The sequence below is a fragment of the Strix aluco genome, chromosome 11, assembly GCF_031877795.1.
Source record: "Strix aluco isolate bStrAlu1 chromosome 11, bStrAlu1.hap1, whole genome shotgun sequence".
NCBI classification, from domain to species: domain Eukaryota; kingdom Metazoa; phylum Chordata; class Aves; order Strigiformes; family Strigidae; genus Strix; species Strix aluco.
The window spans coordinates 15,234,994-15,254,969 of NC_133941.1; the positions used below are offsets into that span (position 1 = coordinate 15,234,994).

General features: G+C 34.4%; 1 protein-coding gene across 7 annotated transcripts in view; it reads left to right on the forward strand.

Moving 5' to 3' along the window:
* The window catches only part of ERC2 (ELKS/RAB6-interacting/CAST family member 2), a 531,221-nt gene that overhangs the window by 379,662 nt on the left and 131,583 nt on the right, over window positions 1-19,976 (forward strand). For all 7 annotated transcript variants that reach the window (XM_074836238.1, XM_074836236.1, XM_074836240.1 and 4 more), the window contains one exon: window positions 17,073-17,207. In XM_074836238.1, coding sequence (XP_074692339.1) covers window positions 17,073-17,207 — 135 coding nt within the window. The remainder of the gene's footprint in view (window positions 1-17,072; window positions 17,208-19,976) is intronic.

Consider the following 19,976-nt stretch of genomic DNA (forward strand, 5'->3'; position numbering starts at 1 on the left):
AAGACTATCCATTCTGTTGACTCTTTCTAACTTTCTTCTGTTCAGCTGTTTGCTCATCTGTTGTAAAGTAATTGTGTTTTCAGAAGGTTTCAGGCTTTCTGAGAGGTGATCTGGAAATTGTGATTATCCTTAAAATAAATTCTCAAGTGAGTAAAAATCACGCTACCTTCAACACTATAAGTCATTTGAGGTTTTAATAAAAACTCTAGAAATATACTTTATCACAAGTAAATTTATGTTCTGCTTTATTAATGAGGAAAATAACCATACTAGACACAGCACACATGTACCAGACACAGTACATAGGTCTCTTCTCTGTCTAATTAAAATGTTTAAAACTCTGCATACTGTGCAGTGGCTACTACCCCTGATTTTTAAAAGGTAATAGTCATAGCCAGAAGAGGTACTGTAGGCAAGAGGACAAAGGATGTTCATACAACATAGGCATTAAAACCTGTGCTGTGTGTCATGTATGTTGTTAAACACCTTTCCTCTTTCAGAATAGGTGAGAAAGATGAGAAAGATGTTTTCAGACCATGTCTGAAGTTGTTGTATCTGATGTTTTTCTTTGTGTGACATTACTGAATTCTGTGATTGTTGCTTGAGGAGGAGGAGAATACCATCTGCAAAATCATTCTGGTCTCCTTAGCCTGTCAAAGTAACTACTCCACTGTCAGGCAGTGTGCCACTTTACAAATGAGCGTGCCATGTTAATAAAGTTTAGGACGTAGTGCATAGTCAATGTTATGATTCTTTATTCTGAAGGATGCATTACATACTGAGGAACTCCATGCACTCAATAACAGCAAGTTCAGGAAGACCCTTGCTGTTGTGCTAAATTCCCAATAGCTCTGACCTCATGCCTCTAATCATTATAGCTTTTCCCCCCAGGTCTATAAGAATAGGAAACAGCTCCCGAGCATGAACTTACCATCCACTCATGATGCTGACTTCATTGCAGACATCCCAGCCAAGTACCTGTGTTCCAGCCATGATGCACTCAAGTCTCAGGTCAGTCAGCTGGCCAGGAGACATTTCACCCAAATTTTATATGCTAAATAGGCTTTATGATTTTTAGTACTTCATCTCACTGTGCTGCATCGGAGCAGATGATATTACGTTCCAAGTAATTTTAAGCATTTTTGTTTTGGTTTGTTTTGGAAAAGAGAAGGCAGTTATTTTCTCTTTTAGATATCTTCTTTTTTCATAGTCATCTTTCATTACTGAAGAGTGATGAAACTTTGCCATGTTCCATGATACCTGTCATAGGTGTTTTCTAAATGTTCATGAGTCTTGGGCAATCTGGGTTTTTTGGGGGGATTTTTTGTTTGTTTTTTTTTTGTACCTTTAAGCTATTGCTGAAAAGCAATAACATTCATAACTTTATTGAGACAGAGTGAAGGAACAGCAGAAGAGGATTGCTAGATAGGCATTGTTTTGGATAACTTCAGTTAGAATTGTAACCAAATACTTCAAATACCTCCATTATTTATAGTGATAAAGATCTTCAGTAAAGCTATTTAACTAGATTAAATTGATGCCAAAATAATCTCCCTGTTATCTTAGACACCACAAAAAAAAAAAAAGAGACACCAGAAACAGGAATGTGGTTTAACTAGGTCACCACTTTATTACACTTAAGAATTATCTGATAATAGAGGTTGTAGAGATCATTCATACCTCTTTAATCCCTTTGGGGAGAACCCCTGTCAACCCCCAAAGCTTTCACATGTGCATCCAACACAAAGGCTTGTTAGTGCTACTCTTCATTGCTGTGACTGTGCTGGCCCGGGGGGAAGTGATGGATTCCACACTGTGTGATATATCCACTCTGTTCCTCAGACGGCAGAGATGCCATCTCCCAGTCTATTTCTGGTTCACTAGAACGTCAGTGAATGATCAGCTGCAGCATCAAATTTTTTCTTATGGCCTTATTTGCCCATCCCCCATTTCCACAGCTGTTACACTGCTGAAAGAAAGAAGAAAAAAAAGTCCAACTTCTCCCGTCTAATGTGATCATGAGAGATATTTATAAATATTAGAAAATGACTCACTAGATAATGCTAAACATTAGGTCCCCAAATCCTCTCTTGTTCTATACTGTAGGAGGAATTTTTGTTTTGAGAGGCAAAATAATGTGGTGGACAGTGATAAAAATCTATATTCCCTTCATGTATATCCACAATAACAAATGGATTTTTGGTTTATCTATGGATCCAATCAAGCAGGAAGCCTTCTGTTCATGGCTACATTGACTAACTGTCAGTTGGTGATGGGAAAGCTAGGCTGCATATGAAGCACTGTGGCTGAAAATCTTATTAGCAGAACATCAGTAAGAGGAGGCTTTCCCTGTTCCACAAAGAGGCATCAGCTGGTAAGAGTAAATGTGTTTCTTTCTCCTTCAGCATCTGCAAATCAGACATTTATTCTGATATATTTATATCCTAGAGGAAGTCCCATTCTTGACTTGCACATCAAACAATGCATCTCCTGAACATAAAAAGTACAGTTTTATCTGTTCTGTGTTGCTACAAAATTGCTACTATTACAGGTGCCATCAATTTTAGGAGATTTCTTCATTAAATATAAAAATATTTCCTAGGTGTTTCAGAAGAAAGTTGTTTTACTCCACCTATTTTTCTGTCTTCCTTTTACAATTCCTGTGCTATGTCTAATGTTCTCCAACTTTTGCTGATAAGTGTTCTCTTAAGAACCAGACTTTCATGTCACCATTGCAAAACAGAAGGCCAGTTACTGCAGTGTAAAGCAGATAATGTCTTAAATCTTGTAGCCAAGCTATTGGGAAATAATTTGTAATTATTTTAGAGTGCTAACTGAAGTTAGAAATTTGCTTGAACATAACTTCATCTTGCCTGGAAATCTACATGCACTGTTGTAGATGTCAACAAAGCTCATATAGAAGCAACGTCCTAGAGTTTCTTCAGATAATCTTGTTATATTTTCCTCATTGTACTGCAGAATTCATGTGGTGATGCTGCAATTGAGCTTCTAATTTCATCTGCTCGCCTTGTGTCCGTGTCTCCCAAGAACATTTTGTTTTTCAAAGAATTGTCATTTTAGTAAAGAAGCAATAATTTGATTACCCTTCAGTGAGGATAACTTTACCATTTGAAATAGAAAATATTATTTCAATCAAGTTTTATTTTCTAATTTTTATGGGCAGGTGGATCACTTTGGACTAAGTAAGCTGCTGTGAAACTTCAAACCTCATGCTGCATCATCATATATCTGACAGTTTGATTTGCTGTATGCTTTTGTTTGCAGTTTGGGGAGTTTCTATCTCAGAAACTCTCTGAGTTTCTGTTTCTGCTGCTGTCTCTTTCAGTGGTATCCTAGACTTTGTCATGTAGTTGATAAACTCCAATTCCATATTTCTAGCAATTTCAGATCATACTGTACTATGGATCATTGCAATGGATAATACCTAAAAAATTCGCAACATTATACTCCAACCAAGCCTAGGATGCTGGTTTACTATTGCTATTGAAGTGATGACTTCAGTGTCTGAGGTAGGATCTCTGTAGCTTGGAAAGTCCTCTGCTGATATGTAAAATAAGTACAAAGGGCTTTTTTTGAGAGGGCTACAAAGGCTGTTTCTTGGGAGAGAGAGAGAAGAGGTATGTACGTGAATTCATCAGAATCCAAGATTTCTGATTGTATACATGAAATGCCCAGGAATATCCTTCTTGAGACATAAGGAGGGAAGTCATTGTCTTCCTCTGCAAAATCCTGTTGAAAGTAAATATCCTAGAGTCAGAATTTTTTTTCATACAAAAAATGTGAATCCTCCTTAATATTGCCATGTGCAGGAGAGGACTAACTACTGCTCTTTCACCTAACTCTGATGAGGCCAGGGAGGGTTGCAATTTAAAGGTTGTGGAGTTTTAATGGATATACTTTGTAACATTTATAGGTGCTTACCTGGCTGGAACATCAAAATTTTTGCAAATTCATCTACTGCACTCATAATTCTGTACAAGAGCTGGGGTGGCTCCCACCATGTGAGGTCATCAGAAGCCTGCTTCATATTTAAAGAGATAGGGCACAGTATGTAGTAGATGTCTTACAGGTTCAGGAGGTCAATTCTATTAAGTGGAGTAACCCAAAGTATTGAGGTTACTCATAGAATTTTATTGTTATTGGATTAAGGCCAGAAAAACAGATTCTATCGCTGAGCTGTAATGTATCACAGACTTGCACTGAGATTGAATTGCCTAAATGCAAATGTAGCTGCTTTTACCGCAGACTTACACTGTGTAAAACTTCTCTAATCACTCTGGTAGACTCCTGAAGCATCCTGGTGTATTTTGATTTCCAACTAGAAGCTTCTTGTCTCTCCATAAGCTTCCTTAGGGTTGCTTCAGAAGAATATTAACATTGTGGCACAGGCAATGAAGATGAAAACTTCCATGAGGAAGAAAAGTACCAAGAGCTCTTCAATATCTAGGAGTGACAGGCTATTGTCTAAACAGACACCATTTTGGCAAAGCTAAAACAAATACAGTGTACTGCCTGCTTAGGCATGCATTTTCATCTTAGTGTATCCATGTCATAAACTTGTTATTTTATGTCTTTTATTTTTAATGTGGTCTTACAACAGTGAAGTCAGTATTAATCAGTTTGGAGACAAAGTATTTACTTCCCAACTATGTCCCCCTCCACCAAACTCAAAAAAACACCTGCATCCATTTATTTTTATCAATTATTTTTTTAGTCATAAAATGTCAATGTTTTCCACATTGACAAATGTACTAATTTTCATTGCTTGGCAGCGCCTGCAGACTGACAAAGGACATCCCAGTAGTAATCTAAACTAAAACAGAATTAAAGCAGAAATAGAATGTATTCAAAAAAGAAAGTCTCAATTGCAAATTCCAGGTTCTTTTCTCTTTTTGAATAGTTCATGACTTAAATATTGATCCTAGCACCAAATATGCAGTTGAATGCTTTTCTCCAGTTTTTCTATTCTAATTTTTCTGGCCTCTGGGAACGTCAAACAGATTGTAAACTACCAAGACATTGATTTTGAAGTAATTTGTCACAATTCTTCACACTGAAAAAGAAAAAGAAGCATCTTAAAGAAATGAAATATACTGCCTTTGTAAAGGAATGAGAGCATATGTCATTTATTTTAAATATGAAGCTACAGTTGTACATACATTAAAGACCAAAATATAATTTATGTGAATGAGTTGAGCAGTCTTTTTATGGATTGTGACTGTGTGAGTTTAACTAAAACTCACTAAAATTTCTAAGCTGGAAGAAAAGAAAAGCACTGGTTTTATCTCAGGTGCTGGCTTACTTTTACAGGTTTTTTCACATTATATTTTGATAACCTAGGAAAATTATTTGTATCACAGTGTATCCACCTGTAAAATTAGTAGCAATAATACTGAGTTCTGCGTTGCAAATGCCCTCCCATAAGAAATGAGCATATTTAATTGTAATTATTTTAATACAATTTAGCAGCTGCAATGTGTCAGTTAAATATTTATTGTTTAGTGGTTTAAATAAATGGGAAGCATAGTAATGCACTCCCAGCAAAACAGAACCACTGGAATTGTTTTGATTCATACACCAAATGCTGCATTTTGAGAGCCATAGAACTTTGTAGTAGGCTTAAAAAAACTTTCAGAAATACAGTATTAAACAAAATCACCACGAGGGCTTGGCTGAGTCATTACATAATATTTATAATAACCTTGGCCAAGATTCCTTTTGAGAATTCTGAGACAGCTATTTTTAGAGAATTTTGTGTAGTGATGCAATCCTTCATGAAATAATTAGCTTAAAGTCCATTTTTAGAATATCTCAGGAGATTTTGGTAAGAGCAGAAGATACTGCTATGTTACTGATTCATTCTGAACTTGGATACTGCGAGAAAATTTCCCAGTTGCCTCTTTTCACTTTTGGGATATAGAGCCAAAAATGTAAGTGGAATTGGCCAAAATACAAGGTCTTCTAACTCCTTGAGAGCATTTTATTTTTCTTCTCAAAACATGAAATTAGAAACCTTTCCAGTGTTTTCAAGACTGCAGGTGTACAGAATACTCTGGCCAGAGGCAAAGCTGGTGTTTGGCTATGTTCTCTAGTCCATTAGTTCACTACTCTATATTTCATCACATGAACATATTGCTAATGAAACAAAAAGAATGAGAAATGATAATCAAGGAATTTTAAAAATCTGTGTAACCACAGTTTCTCAGCAAATTAACCAATAGCAACATTTTCTCCTGCATGCAATGCCTAGAATTATTTACTAATTAACATCCAAATATTTCAAAGAACTCTTTCAGCAGCAAAGGTGTAAAATGGAATTGAAGGCAGTCTGTTGCATTACATGTACTGTTCTAGTTAAGTACATCAAAAATAGTGCCAATGTGATATTATGGTGGTGACATCAAGTACTCAAGAATAACAAAATACCTTAAGTTATATTTTCCCTGCTAGATTTTCAGCTGTACTGCGTTGTGTATTTTATGATCTTGACAGTGTTTATATTACTGTATAAGAAAAAGTATAGGATTAGAAGTTGTGATTGTGATTATTCTGACAGCCCAAAACATTTTTCTGCAAAACTGTGCATTAATTAATTGCATTTAAGCCCCCTAATGTTTAACAAGTGTGGGAACAATAAAGTCTTGCAATGATTCCTTATGGTGTCTGTGGAAATTATCATCTGTAGACCTTGTGATCAGCAGCACTGTCCTGGTATTATGTTGGTTCCTGATCACTATTGCTTCTGTTTCTGATATCAGACTAAATTAATGTTTCTGATTTCCTTGAATTTTACAGGTGGCAATATTGTAGGAGCACAGAATACTACATCATTATTATTATTATACATACATGTTTGCTTCAGAGAGAGATTTATTGTACTGTTGAGTCTAAATGTTACTGCACAGTAAATAGAATCCATGTTATGAAGCCAGTCACATGGGTACTGCAGACATATTTGATCATTGTGCTATTTTTTTTACTCTTCTGTTTATAGTGTTTACTCTCACTCATAATACTGGTCTTGCTCAAGCTTTAAGCACCTAACTTTGAACAAAGGAGTAGTCTGAGACCCCTAAGTTTCAGGAGTTTTGTTACAGTTATGCTACACAAGTTCTTTGTTTTATTTTGGGCAGGTAAGAATAGGTGTTCTAATAACTTCATATATTGAACTCTCATATGAGGAAATCAGTCTGGTTATTTTTTCTTTAAGAATTCTCAGGCAATGTAGCAAAATGGCTATTAATCTCTGATTTTCAATGTGTCTGTTCAGACCCCATTGACATCAATACAAGCAGCCCATGCATTCAATGGCCTTAAATTTATTGACTATCTTAAAAATCCTTGTAGTTTATACTTTTCTATTAATTAAAAATATCCTAAGGCAGTATCTCTGCATGTCTTAACACTGTGTTTTATTCTCTTCATTTGTAACCTGAATTTTGAATCTGTATTTTTGCATCTGAGTCTATAATTCTCAATTTTACCAATTACAAGCATCTTAGATAGAAGCCCATTGAGGACAGATTAGTGTAAGGGTGAAGCACCAGTGACACATTTCCCTATAGCTTAACACAACAAGCTCCATATAGCACAAGGTAAGAAAGAGAATGTGTGTGTGTAGCTAATAGCCTTTGCCTGATCAAATTAGTTAATTCAGAAGAAATGTTCTGTCTTGGAAAAATGCTGAAGATGTTGGCAGTGCTCACACAACACTTTTGATTTGACAATTTATATTATAAAAGATGAAGGACTCAAGTCATAACTGGATATGGCATCACTTTTTCCTCCTTATGCTCTCAGGAATCCAAATTCTTTTGGATGGTATTTTTACACAAACATTTTCCAATGAGAAGGGCTTTTTTTGCCATGTAGCCTATAGCAGTTGGGCTCTGAAGGCATCACAGGCCTGGTACATAAGTCCTTTACTGCTTTGTAGTTGGTGATCTGCTTTAAAATCTGTTTCTGTTTGTTCTCTGTTCAGAGCTTTAATTCTTGAAGAATTTATATCATATCTTAAGCATGGCCATGTGTAATGGCACCCTTTTTCACTAGTGATAATCTCGTGAATTTACACTAGAACCTCTCAATAGCTATAGCTGTCATAACACACATTGTTCAGACAAACAGTTTAACTCCACTGAGACTGAAAATCTGAAATGGAAATATTAGGTAATGAAGATATAAAATAATTTATATATTAACACTGGAACTTTTGTAATTTTTGATCTGGCTGGCTCTATAGGTGAAAATGGGTATTAAGTATCTCAGATAAGAATAGTGAATTACCTCCATTATACGAACGAGTGAACACCCAAGTCAAAAAGTTGTTTTCCTCCATGAGACATTTTTGAAACAAGTCCTTAAGTTCTACTACAAAGTACCCCGTGATAATAACGCTAAATATAGTTTAACACTTGATCTCAAGTACAGTGCTAAGTAGCCAAGTATTAAAAAAATATTGTAAAAATTGGGTGTCAAATTTTTCTGCTCCTGTGATGGTGGATAAAACATCATTTCTACAAGCTAGCATTAAACAATAGGTAAGGTGTCTCTGCAAAGCATATCAAGACAGTGTTGTGATGTTATCTCCATTTCGGTCCATATTCCAATATACCATCCATGTGTTGAAATTTATGTTTTATTTATCAATTTTTATTGCATACAATGGAAGAAATGTAGTCATTTCAGCTTAGGCTATATTTTGTATATGATACAAGTGAGAGAACTGGGCTTCGTAATGAAATTGCAGAAATTACAGCTGAAACGAACTATTCAGACATTAAAGATACTGAAAAAGACAATCAGTACTACTAACCAGAGATTTGCAGTTTCAAAGGTCTTGTTTAGCTACTGCAGTTTCTGATTCATGTCTGGTTTTAAATAATTATTATGGGGAAGTATCTTTTTAATGAGTTATTTCCTGTTGTAAAAAAAAGGAAAAAAACAGAGAACCTTACGTTCTCACGTTGCTTGTCTGCATTTAGTAGGACCTGGCCTGAGATATCCTCAGGCAGCTACTGTTTCAGAGCTTTAATTATGCTTTTTAACCCATTTCTTTGTGTCTATGTTCTTACATACTTCTGTGTAATTACCAAGTTTAGTAGTAGGGCTCAGACAAATACTTTTAGCATGACTTTAGCCTATACATTACTGAGTATGCTGTATTATTACAAGATATTTCCTGTGCTTCAAGCCATACTTTTAATTCACAGTACTTAAAAAGACTTCAAAAACACAAACTCTAAATGCAGAGACCGCAACTAAACAGTCAGATGGACCATGTTCAAACTTTGTTCAGTCACAAGTGTCAGGGAAGTTGAAATTTGGCCTTAGTACTTTAGATAAGTGTCTGCTTGGCACTTGAAACTGCTGCCTGTCTCGGTCTGCCAAGTGTCTAATATTCCAGCTGGTGTTTCTGAGACTATTATCCTTCAGCTTGTGAAGAGGGAGACTTACTATGAGCTCTAACTTTCAGGATAAGTTAGTACATTTTGTAATCTTGCAAAGCAGCAGGTGTAATGGTTGTTAATATCAGTTACATAGTACTCTAATTTAAAAAGAATTGCAATATATATAAATCTTTTATGCTCATGATCAGCACTAAATTATCAGATCCAAGTCTTTGGAAAGATCATCATTGGAAGCTGCTTTCCATTGCTGCACAGGAGTTAGGGTATCTAATTTGACCAGCAAATGCTTTTGTATTTCACCTGGGAGGAAGATTGGATTTCATGAAAACTTGGAAAATACTCTACTGTTTCTTAGTCCCTATTCTCTGTCCTGTGAAACTGCGGGGGGGGAGGGGGGGGCAGACATGACCTGAAGAAGTGTTCTGGTTACATGCATGTTACAAATTATAAGAATTGTAAGACTTTAATGTGAAACATCATATGAATTAACTTTAATTTATAACTAGATACAGAGGGGGAAAAAAATATGTGCTTTGTTAGCATAAAAACTTTACTGTGGTCTTTACTTCATATGCAACAGTTGTATCATTAATGAGGTAAAAAATAAAAAGAGCTAAATGAGGAGTAGCCACATTTTTCTTCAATAAGCTATCATGCACACTTTTAGCCTGCATGTATCCTGTCTCTCACACTTTCCAAGATAAGTCATACACTATAACAGGAAAAGAAAAACATGCTTATTAGCCCATTTGGAATTTTAACAGGGAAAAAATTAATTGTGTTCTTCAATGGAGGTGGGGAAAAAAGCAGGAAAACCATGTTAAAATACAGTTAAGAGTTAGAATATAAGAAGAGATTGCATTATAGGGATGTTATAAAAGAAAATGCATAATTAAAGCACTCAGTAAACCATAACTCTACCCCATAGTGATGCATTCCAACACCCACAAGCTTATGATTATGATAGTTATTCAGCATGTGGAGTTTCTAGTTACTTACCATACTCTATTTTTTTGTTATCTTTTGGTTACTGATGAGTGCTTGCAAACTTATAGTCTTCATAACTTACTTTTTTTTCTATTGGAATTTTCTTGGTGTCTAAAAACTCACTGCATAAGCAGCAAAAAATCCTGAATTGAATATTATCATATATTTCTAACAATTGAAGACAAGAGTATAATTTATTTTGGAAATAATTAGCATTATATTGCTAGTATTATGCTGTTAGAAGTGACCTGAATAATTAGCATAAAGTAATGCAAGCTGTGGAATACTTTGAAGCATAAGTATTTGAAGTATATTGAAGAATACTGAAGTCCACTTTTTCCATGCAGCTCTAGTATTGGCTAAAGATCCTTCAGAGCAATGGCCAGTTAACTGATCCTTCGGCTTCTGTAAAAATGACACAAGTCCTCCTGTCAAAACCATAGCTGGTGGATATATTTTAACAATTTGTCTCATTTAATTATGTGTTGATTCAAGAATTGTGCTACCATTGAGAGCAGTCTCATGGTTAGGCTTTTTAACAATAATATCCTTGGAATTATCTTTTTTGCTTCAGCTAGATAATTAGTGAACCAGTGCTCAAAAATCTCAAAGTATATCAAGAAGTTTCAACTGAAACTTTGCAATGGAATCTCTCTTAAATCTCTTTTCTAGATGGCAAATTAAGCTCAATTAAGCAAATTTGGTTTGTTATCGAATCACTTATGGAGGATGCTTGTATCTCTAGTAAGCTTGAGATGCTCAAATAAAGTGGAAATAATGACAGTGATGTTGAACCATGTTTTTTAGAGGCTTCAAGGTTGGAACTTGAACTTGTTATTTTTGATCTCAGAAAAATATTTAATGGCGATCAGATGACAGAAGTGAAACAAATGGAAACTTGCTGAAGAGTTTAAAAAAAAAAAAAGGCAGTGGACTTGATCAAGTTCTAGGAATACAGGCTTTACATGGCATTTAATTTTAATTTTCAGTGTAGCCTGTGATGACTTATTTGGTCTTAGAAGTTACCATAAGGATTACTTAGAAACAGAGCATTCTGTGTTGCCTTCTGAAATGGCTTTTTTATCTACTTTTCAAGACTGTCTTCCTCTGTTACAGAAGCATAACAATCTACATTGTGGAATGTTTTGTATTTTTTAATGAACAAATATATTCTGTTTTTGTAAAGTCTTCATTTTGTCCAAACTGCTATGGTCCTTTAACAGATTGAGAGCGACGAATGCAATTTGGGGAACTTTAAGGATGTTTGAGGCCAAGTACAGGATTTGTTGTCCAGTATTTAATTAACTCTAACTTATCAAATAACAAATCATCTATAAATTGTATTCTGTGGCAGTTATCAACTTTCGTGTTGTGCAGCAGTTGAAATGATAAGAAATACTTCACTTGTCTTCAGACAGTGACAGTTTTCAAAGAATGTGTAAAAATATTGTTCTGGCATAAAAACTTTTTATTTGAAGAGACTAAGTACAGAGCTGCTTAATTAGCAAACATTTTGTTAACCCTCAGCTAATGGAATTCAGGGCTGAAGCAATGGATTCATACTGGAAAACCAACTGCAGTTTCACATGCTTTCATTAAAACCAAGTTAATTCCACTCAGTTTATGCAACTTTTGGATAAACTTGGTGAACTATATAGTCTTAAGCACACCATTTTTTAGATCCTTACCTTCTGGATTTCAAAGTTAAAAAAATATTTTATTTGTGTTTTCTAAAATTATTGTCTTAGAAATAAAAGCTCAGATTAAATAATTTATTGGTAAAATTCAGGAAGACTAGAACTAAACGTCTGCCACATGAAGATCTCAAAGTGCTTTGTGGAAATATTAGCATGCTTATCATAAATACTGAGATTGCAAGAAAGAGAGGTTCTCTGTCTTTGAAGACAACAAGAGGCCGTTGCAGAATCAAAGCTAGAATATGAGTATCTAGATTTTAAATTCCATGGTTTTATAATTAGACCACAGGATATCTCCAGGATAGCTTGTAGGCCTTATATCAGCATCTCTCCCATATTATATAGGGAAAAATCCTACCCTATTGGAAGTGAATATTCCAGAAATGTTTCAAATTCCATTTAGTGAAGAGATTGAGAAGAAAATCCAAAGGAAAGTAATAGCTATTGAATGGTATTACACCTATATCCCAGAGCAACAGATCCTACTATTTTTCCTCATTTGAACCTCATTCATGAGAGTTTTGTTGTTAACTTGATCCAGATGACAGATCAAAGCATAGTTCCCTATTGCCACCTTGCTAAAATATTTTTTAAAAGACAGTTTTAATATTACAGTTTTACAGTTACAGATTGCTGTTAAGCTATTTAGTCTGTTACCAGTCAATCAAACTTTCATTTCACGTCAGTAGATCCTTACTTAAACTCAACAGAATTTTAGGAGGATAAGAAATATCTGTCAGTTTTCTTACAGTGCTAGATCATAAATTCTTTGGTAAATTGGTTAAAAATTTAGTTACACATACCATTCATGACCTTGACAGCTTAGCAAATAGTGATATTGAATGATCAAAGACAACTGTTTCGAGCCCTAAGGGTTAATATACCTGTGCACCCAGATTTAAGCTGCTTTTAATTCCTCTATCATTCCTTTATTTCAAAGTGGATGCAATGTTTATTGAATGTAGTCAATAAATGTAAAGCAAAAATATCTGAGAAAACTGTTTAGGCTAAAACTAATAAGCCTATACATGATTTGTTGGAGATGCAGTTAATTAATTGTTGCATTTTACAAGTTAACATTTTTTTCTTTCCTAGTATAAATCCAAATTAAAACCTGCTCCTTCTCAGGTGTGGGCCCGGTGTTCATCAGGCATTTTCAAAAAGAAATGTTGGCATGATAATTTTGTTGTCAGAGCTGTGGCTATGTATATTTTGAGAAAACCCATTTTCAGGAAAACTGTATCAATAATAACAGTTTTGAGAAGAAAATGTGAATAAAATTTTGAACTATATGACTATTTCCGATATGGAGTAACTCATGCAGATGAGTTATGATGCAAATTAGGTATTGCACAGTTTAAATGCATGTACAATCATCATTCTAATTTTCATGAATTGTACATTCCAAAACCAAGCTTCCCGATCATCCAGAAAAGTCATACTGACTAATCTGTTGTGCTTTCAAAAGTAGTGTAGGAAAAGATTTTGGATGTTCTTGAATAGGAAATTTTCAAGAATGCTGAAGGTGTTGCAGGAAACGATGGCATTGCCAAGTCAGTAGATGGAACTTTTCCCTCGCAATCAGTACTGAAGCAGTGTCCTGATGTGGGACCCAGACCAGGAGGATTTACTGTCTGATAAACCAACGTCCTAAAATGTATATGCCTTTCTGTGTGTTTGTGTTTGTGCTTCTATGTAGGTGTAGGGGTGTGAAGCCCTGGGGTCCTGAATGAATTCCAATGTGGTTAATTAATTTCTTCCTCAAACAAAAATATACCTGGCATTTGAAAGCCTACTAATGATTCAGAGTTAGCAAGGGAAGCAAACAGAAGTAATGTTACGGATTTTTGTTTAGAAAGACCTGGAAAGGATTGTATTGTTCCTCTGGATGGCTTTACTTTTGTTCCTCCTCAGAAATCCTCCTGTTCATTCTTCTCAAAAGTCCTGCTTCTAAAAGTTTGAAATCATACCATGTTTTGTACTTCTTAAGTCAAAGCTAAGCATACCTGGAACATACAGTTCAGTGTGGAATATAGCACTCTGACAGTAGCTAAAGCAGACAAACAGAATCTCAAAATCATATTAGTTATCATTGTGAAGAGCTAATAAATAAAAACAAAAAACTTTTAAAAATAGTATTTTGCAAATTATTTAGCATCATTTTAAGAAATTAATGACAATCACAAGCCAGGTAAAAGTTTGGATGTTGATCACTTGAGTGGAAAATAAATTCTCATTTCACATTTATATATTTTGCTTTCAGAGCAGGCACACTAAAGGAAGCCCACTACAGCATTAACGTTTCTTTGTGCACATTTTACTGCAATCTGGCATCCAAAAGGAAGAAACATTAGAAGTGGTTTATTTATATTTCAGCACCAAATTAGAAAGATGACATCATTCATTTACAGTTCTTATCCCATGACATGTCTAATCCCCAACACCTCATTACAGGGGACACTTTTAGGATTGCATATATCATCTTGTTTAACTTTTGCATTCTTTTATGGAATACAGTTGAAAGGTAGGAAATTTAAGGCTATTCATTGATAAGAAAATAAACTAATAAAATGTTAGGAGCTTCCCCAAAGAGGCAGGATATTACAGTGTTTACAGTAAGTGGGTTATTATTTGTCTATTAATTCGTCATCTTTTCCACTCTTTTGTGCTAAAGGCCATCCTCTTTGAGTCTAAAGACAAACAGACCAACTATGATGATTCAGATTGAGTTGATCTTTTGGCAAAATCAGTAGAAATTCATAGCTGAAATCCATACAGCTATATGCTTACATATTCTTATCCAGGAGGGAGAAAATAAAATGGTTTCAACTGTGCAGAAAATACTGTTAAAAAATGTGAAATGATACTAAACAGTGCCAGTGCAATTCCTGTTCAATGGAGTTCACCACTTGACCTGTGGAGACATTTATTCTGTAACACACTGAGAAGATGCTCTTTCAGTGCTGTAGACGTGCTCAGAAAGAATCTGACAGTGGCTAAAATATGGGCACATCTGATCTGTGGTTGTTCCTCTATCTTTTTATTGTGGATGCCTTAAGGTTTTGTTTTGTTTTGGTTGGTTGATTGGTCTTACTTGACCTGAGTACGGATCCCCTCCTGTAAAATAGCTTTCTGTGATCCTTCTAATGGACATCATGTGAAGTGCTTGAGAAGCATTGTGACATTTCAAAAAAAATTAATTGCTAAAAAGACACATCAGGATTTCTTGTGATCCCTGTGGTTCATAGTTTTCTTTGTATTAGATTTTGTTAGACTTAGAAATATTGTGTGATATGAATATTTAATTTGCCTTTTTTCCAAATCTCTTTTCTACTTTAGCAAAAAACATTAAAATTGTGGAATTCAATAGCAATCTCTGAATTTTTACATTTTCTGTTAAAATATACTTACCAGTGAAATTTTCCTAATGGAGATTTTGATATAGGATAGTTGTCATATGAAAATCAATTTACAATAGTCTTTGAAGTAAATTTACCACATACTAGTTATGCAACACTAGCTATCTCATGGGCACTTTGAATCGGAAGCCAGTTAGACCTGTTAATATAGGAATGTACCTGAACAAATGAGTTGTGTTTAAATTTGTCTGTTTAAGTTGATCCTTTAGAACTCATTAGCTTGGGCAAGTCCAGGGGTAATGTGTTTAGCCAGCACCCTCACTGGACTTACTGTGAATCCTGCTACCTTGGAGCATGGGTACAACTAAACTGTGGCTTTTTGCAATTGATTTCAGTCTATTGTCTTTACTGTTCTCAAAAAATGTCCATGTGCAAAGTAGGCTTGTGTGTGCTTGACCAACTCAAATGATGTCCACGTAGAGAAATGGCACAAAATAGATCATGCTCCTTCAAGAACAACCTTTCTCCTGTAGGGTTCAGGTGAGATTTTTGAAGTTGATATTAAGTGTGTTAGGACCGCTATCTTTCCTTTAGTCATTTGCATGATATTAATTGTATGTGTCTCTAATTGTTTCTTTTAATTTTGGAAGAGGTCTTTGAGGGTTGACAGCATTTTCTTCTGGGTTTTGTTAGTGCAAAATTAAGTAAAACTTGATTACAGGTTAACAAGTTTGCCTGAGACAGACTTCAGTCCTACTAACACTAAAAATAAGTACTGTATCCACTGGTATTGGGCAATTGGTAGTAAGATTATTTTGGTATTATGAGCAAGGTTTGAATTCTTCCAGTCTATTTATTTCATGGTATGGAATAATTATAATAGCGATAAAGAGCAGTGATGTATCTTGTTATCTCATGGTGACATAGATTTTATTACCTGCACACGGCAGTAGCTGAAGCATTCATCTTTTTTTCAAGATCTGTATCTAAGACTTTCATTCAGTAACATGTGTAAAGTTCCATAATCACTTATTTGCCTGTGTCTGTATCAGTTAGTTTTCAGATCTTTTTAATTTACTGTTTATTGGGGTGATTCTGGTGAATAGAATAATTAAGCCAAAATAGAGCTTTTAGCATAACTAGTCAAGATTGTTGTTGACATGCCTCAGTAGCTAACTGTAAATATTTGAAGTACACTTAATATTCCTTTCAGTGAGATTTTACAAGTTAATTGGCAAGCTATAATAATAGATGGGAAAAAAATAGGAAACGATTCTAAAACAGTAGAATTAGAAAAGCTGACACCCTTCAAACGCAACATCCTAGATCAAATCCTTTTCTGACTTTGAGCGATTCTACACATGTGAAAACTGAGACAGAATATGTGTTCACATTGTTATCTTTTTCTATTTCCTTTTATTTGTTAGCCAGCAGTCCAGACTTCTATTGTTGGATCCTTACAGCTACAAAAAAAAAAAAAAAACAAAAAAAAAAACAGCAAAAAAGAGAGCTAAGAAAAAGCTAAGATCTTTCTAAAACAGTTAAGAGTAATATATTCCAGCATGTAATAGAATTGTTTCACTTTTCATCTTAAACAGACACAAAACAGAATGAAACTGATGGCAGATAACTACGATGATGACCATCACCACTACCACCACCATCACCACCACCACCATCATCGATCTCCTGGGAGGCCACAACACTCCAACCACAGACCCTCTCCAGATCAGGTTAGTCACCTCTTTTTTCACCCTCAGTTTTATAATTTTACTATTTTGATATTTCAAGATAAAATAAATATTCCATAGAAATAATAAGCAAGGGATGTGTTCTTTGAACTGAAACGAATAGCTCTCATATTTATTTGCATCCCTGAAACAATTTAAACATTTTGGCTTTTTATCTGGTGTCTTACATTTTTCTTCCCTATCTTTATAAACTTTACAGCTATCTTCAGCATGTCATAACACAACTTTTTCAGTGGAAAATCAGTGAAAAATTTTGGAATAATTTTTTGTTTATTTAAATAGATTAATCATTAGTATTGAAAAATCTTGTGCAGCAGTTCCCTTTGGCAACTTGTAAACCAATGGTTCTAAACTGTTTTAGAAAGTATCTTTATGATGAAGTTTTCAAACAACAGATATAGCTTAAAAATCAATAGTGATGCATTTTTGCTAGGTAATACTAAGCCAAATTCCAGAGAGGTTTTATTTTTAAAATGCTTACTAATTCACTATTACTCTTCTTAGAATATTATTATTCTTAGAGTCCTGCGTTTCAGAAGTGGCAAATAGGTGTCCTAATAACATGGTCTTCTAAATTATGTTAATTGAGCATGTTAGCATTGTAACTTTTCTACTCCACCCAGGTTTAAAAAACATCCATAAGCCCAACACTATTTTGATTTTGTAAATTTCAATATTTGTTTACAAATAAATACAATTTTCCAACCACAATTTTTTTAAAAAAATATAACTCATTTGCTTTTATTGATAATATTTTAGAATATTAAAGATATGAAAGTTAAGACAAAATTAAAATACAAAAATATTAAAACAAGTTTACTGTCACAGTTTTAAATTAATATTTGCACTGTATATTTGGAATGAGGAGGTTGTGATGTTCTGTGCATTCCAACACTGTCTTTGGGACTACTTTAATATGGTTTTTCAGATAATGTTGCTGTCAGTAGGCAGAAATTTGCTAAGTGTCCAGTGTGCCAGCTCAGTACTTCTGGTTCATAGACAACTGGGTGAAGCAGACACCTTGACTGAAAATTTATTGTTTTGATGTGTTTGAAACAAATGTTTCCAAACAGAAAATGCTGCGCCTTTTATTTCTGGAAAGCTTAAAGGCCAGATCCACCAAAAATAAAGTATCTGCTTTAATTTTATAGTTCTAATATTGAAAATAATGTTATAGCATTGCTATAGCTATTAGTAGTAATGTTACAGTTATTAGTTATAGCTCATTATCATTCTAAAGTTATAGTATTGAAAATAATAAATTCTTTAATTCATTATGTAATTATATAAAAGGTACATTGTATTTGTATATATACACACCAAAATATTATTTCAAATTATAGTGACAACTTTATCTCACCCTTCTGACAGCAAACAGGTTTTCATAACTGTTTTCTGAGGTGTCTGCATCTGATACTGTTAAAAATTTGTTATGGTAAAAAATAGTATGTGTACATACATGCATGTATGTGTATGAAATGCTAAACTACAAGAAATACAAATGAAAGAAGCTAAGGTGTAGTAGATGAAATTTCAAGAAACAAACTTCTGTTCTGAAATTAAAACATATATGCTGCCAGCATGCCATGCGTTTCCAGCTGATACTGGGTGCCACTCTTCCATTTCAAATGACTGCGTTTAGTAAGTGGAGAGTGTGTCAGCTATGGATGGAGTCTGGCCTGAAGATGACTTAAATTTTAAGATAGACTCCTTTTCACTATTATGACTCTTCAGCCTACTACAATGAGTGAGAGTTGAAAGCTGCAGGAGTTTTAGGAGGAACTCAGTGACAGTGGGACAAAGAGAGAAGTTATCCATGTATATATTTATCTGGAGTAGGAAAAACAGTCTATAGAAGCAAGTAACTCTTTTTCAGGTAGAGAACCCCAGAGGAAATTAAAGCATTACTTTTATATGAAGAATCATTGTTTGATACTAAATTAGCTTGTAAGTTCATAATGTCTGGGTAGACATAAAAGGGGAAAACATTGGTGAAGTTACAATGGGGATGTATGATAGACTACTTAATCTGAAATAGGAGATAAAAAGGTAAATGACACTGTTTTTACAATGACTAAATGTACTGAAGACAGGAAAGGGTAAGTATGAGAAAACTCAATTTCTTGAATAGCAACTAAAAAAAAAGAAAAACAGACCAAAACCTGGACAACAGAACGTGGAATCCTTTGAGTTCTTGGAACACGCTTAAAACAACTTTTTCTTTCAGAAAGTGGAGAAGGGTATTAAGGACTTGCTGTCTTGGTTTTAGTTCCATTTCTGAGTAGCAGAGATAAGTTGGCTGAGTTTATAAAAGAAGGCAATATTGTCTGAAAAAGACCATGAAATAAAAAAAGTTTTGGCCTTGTGCAAGGAATAGAATGAGAAAAACAGAATTAAGGCAAGACATGTGAAAAAACAGGTAACAACCTCTGTGTTACTGAAACTCAGACACTGGTTTAAACTAATTCAAGAAACCTGAACCTCTAAAGAAAATTTGAGGGACAAGAAAATGTAAGAGAGCTAACATTTAGTGAAGAAGGCACTTTTCAATGCACAATAACAAGTTAGGGAAGAGAACAGATAAGAAGCATAATGAAAGTCTTTATCTTGAAGAACTTAAAAAACTGAAGAAATTATATGAATGATTAAAATGGTTAAATATAGAGTACTTAAAATACTACCTATTTTACTAGTATTTACTAGTACTAGTATTCTCAGTTTTACTCCGAACTATTTATGATTATATTCAAC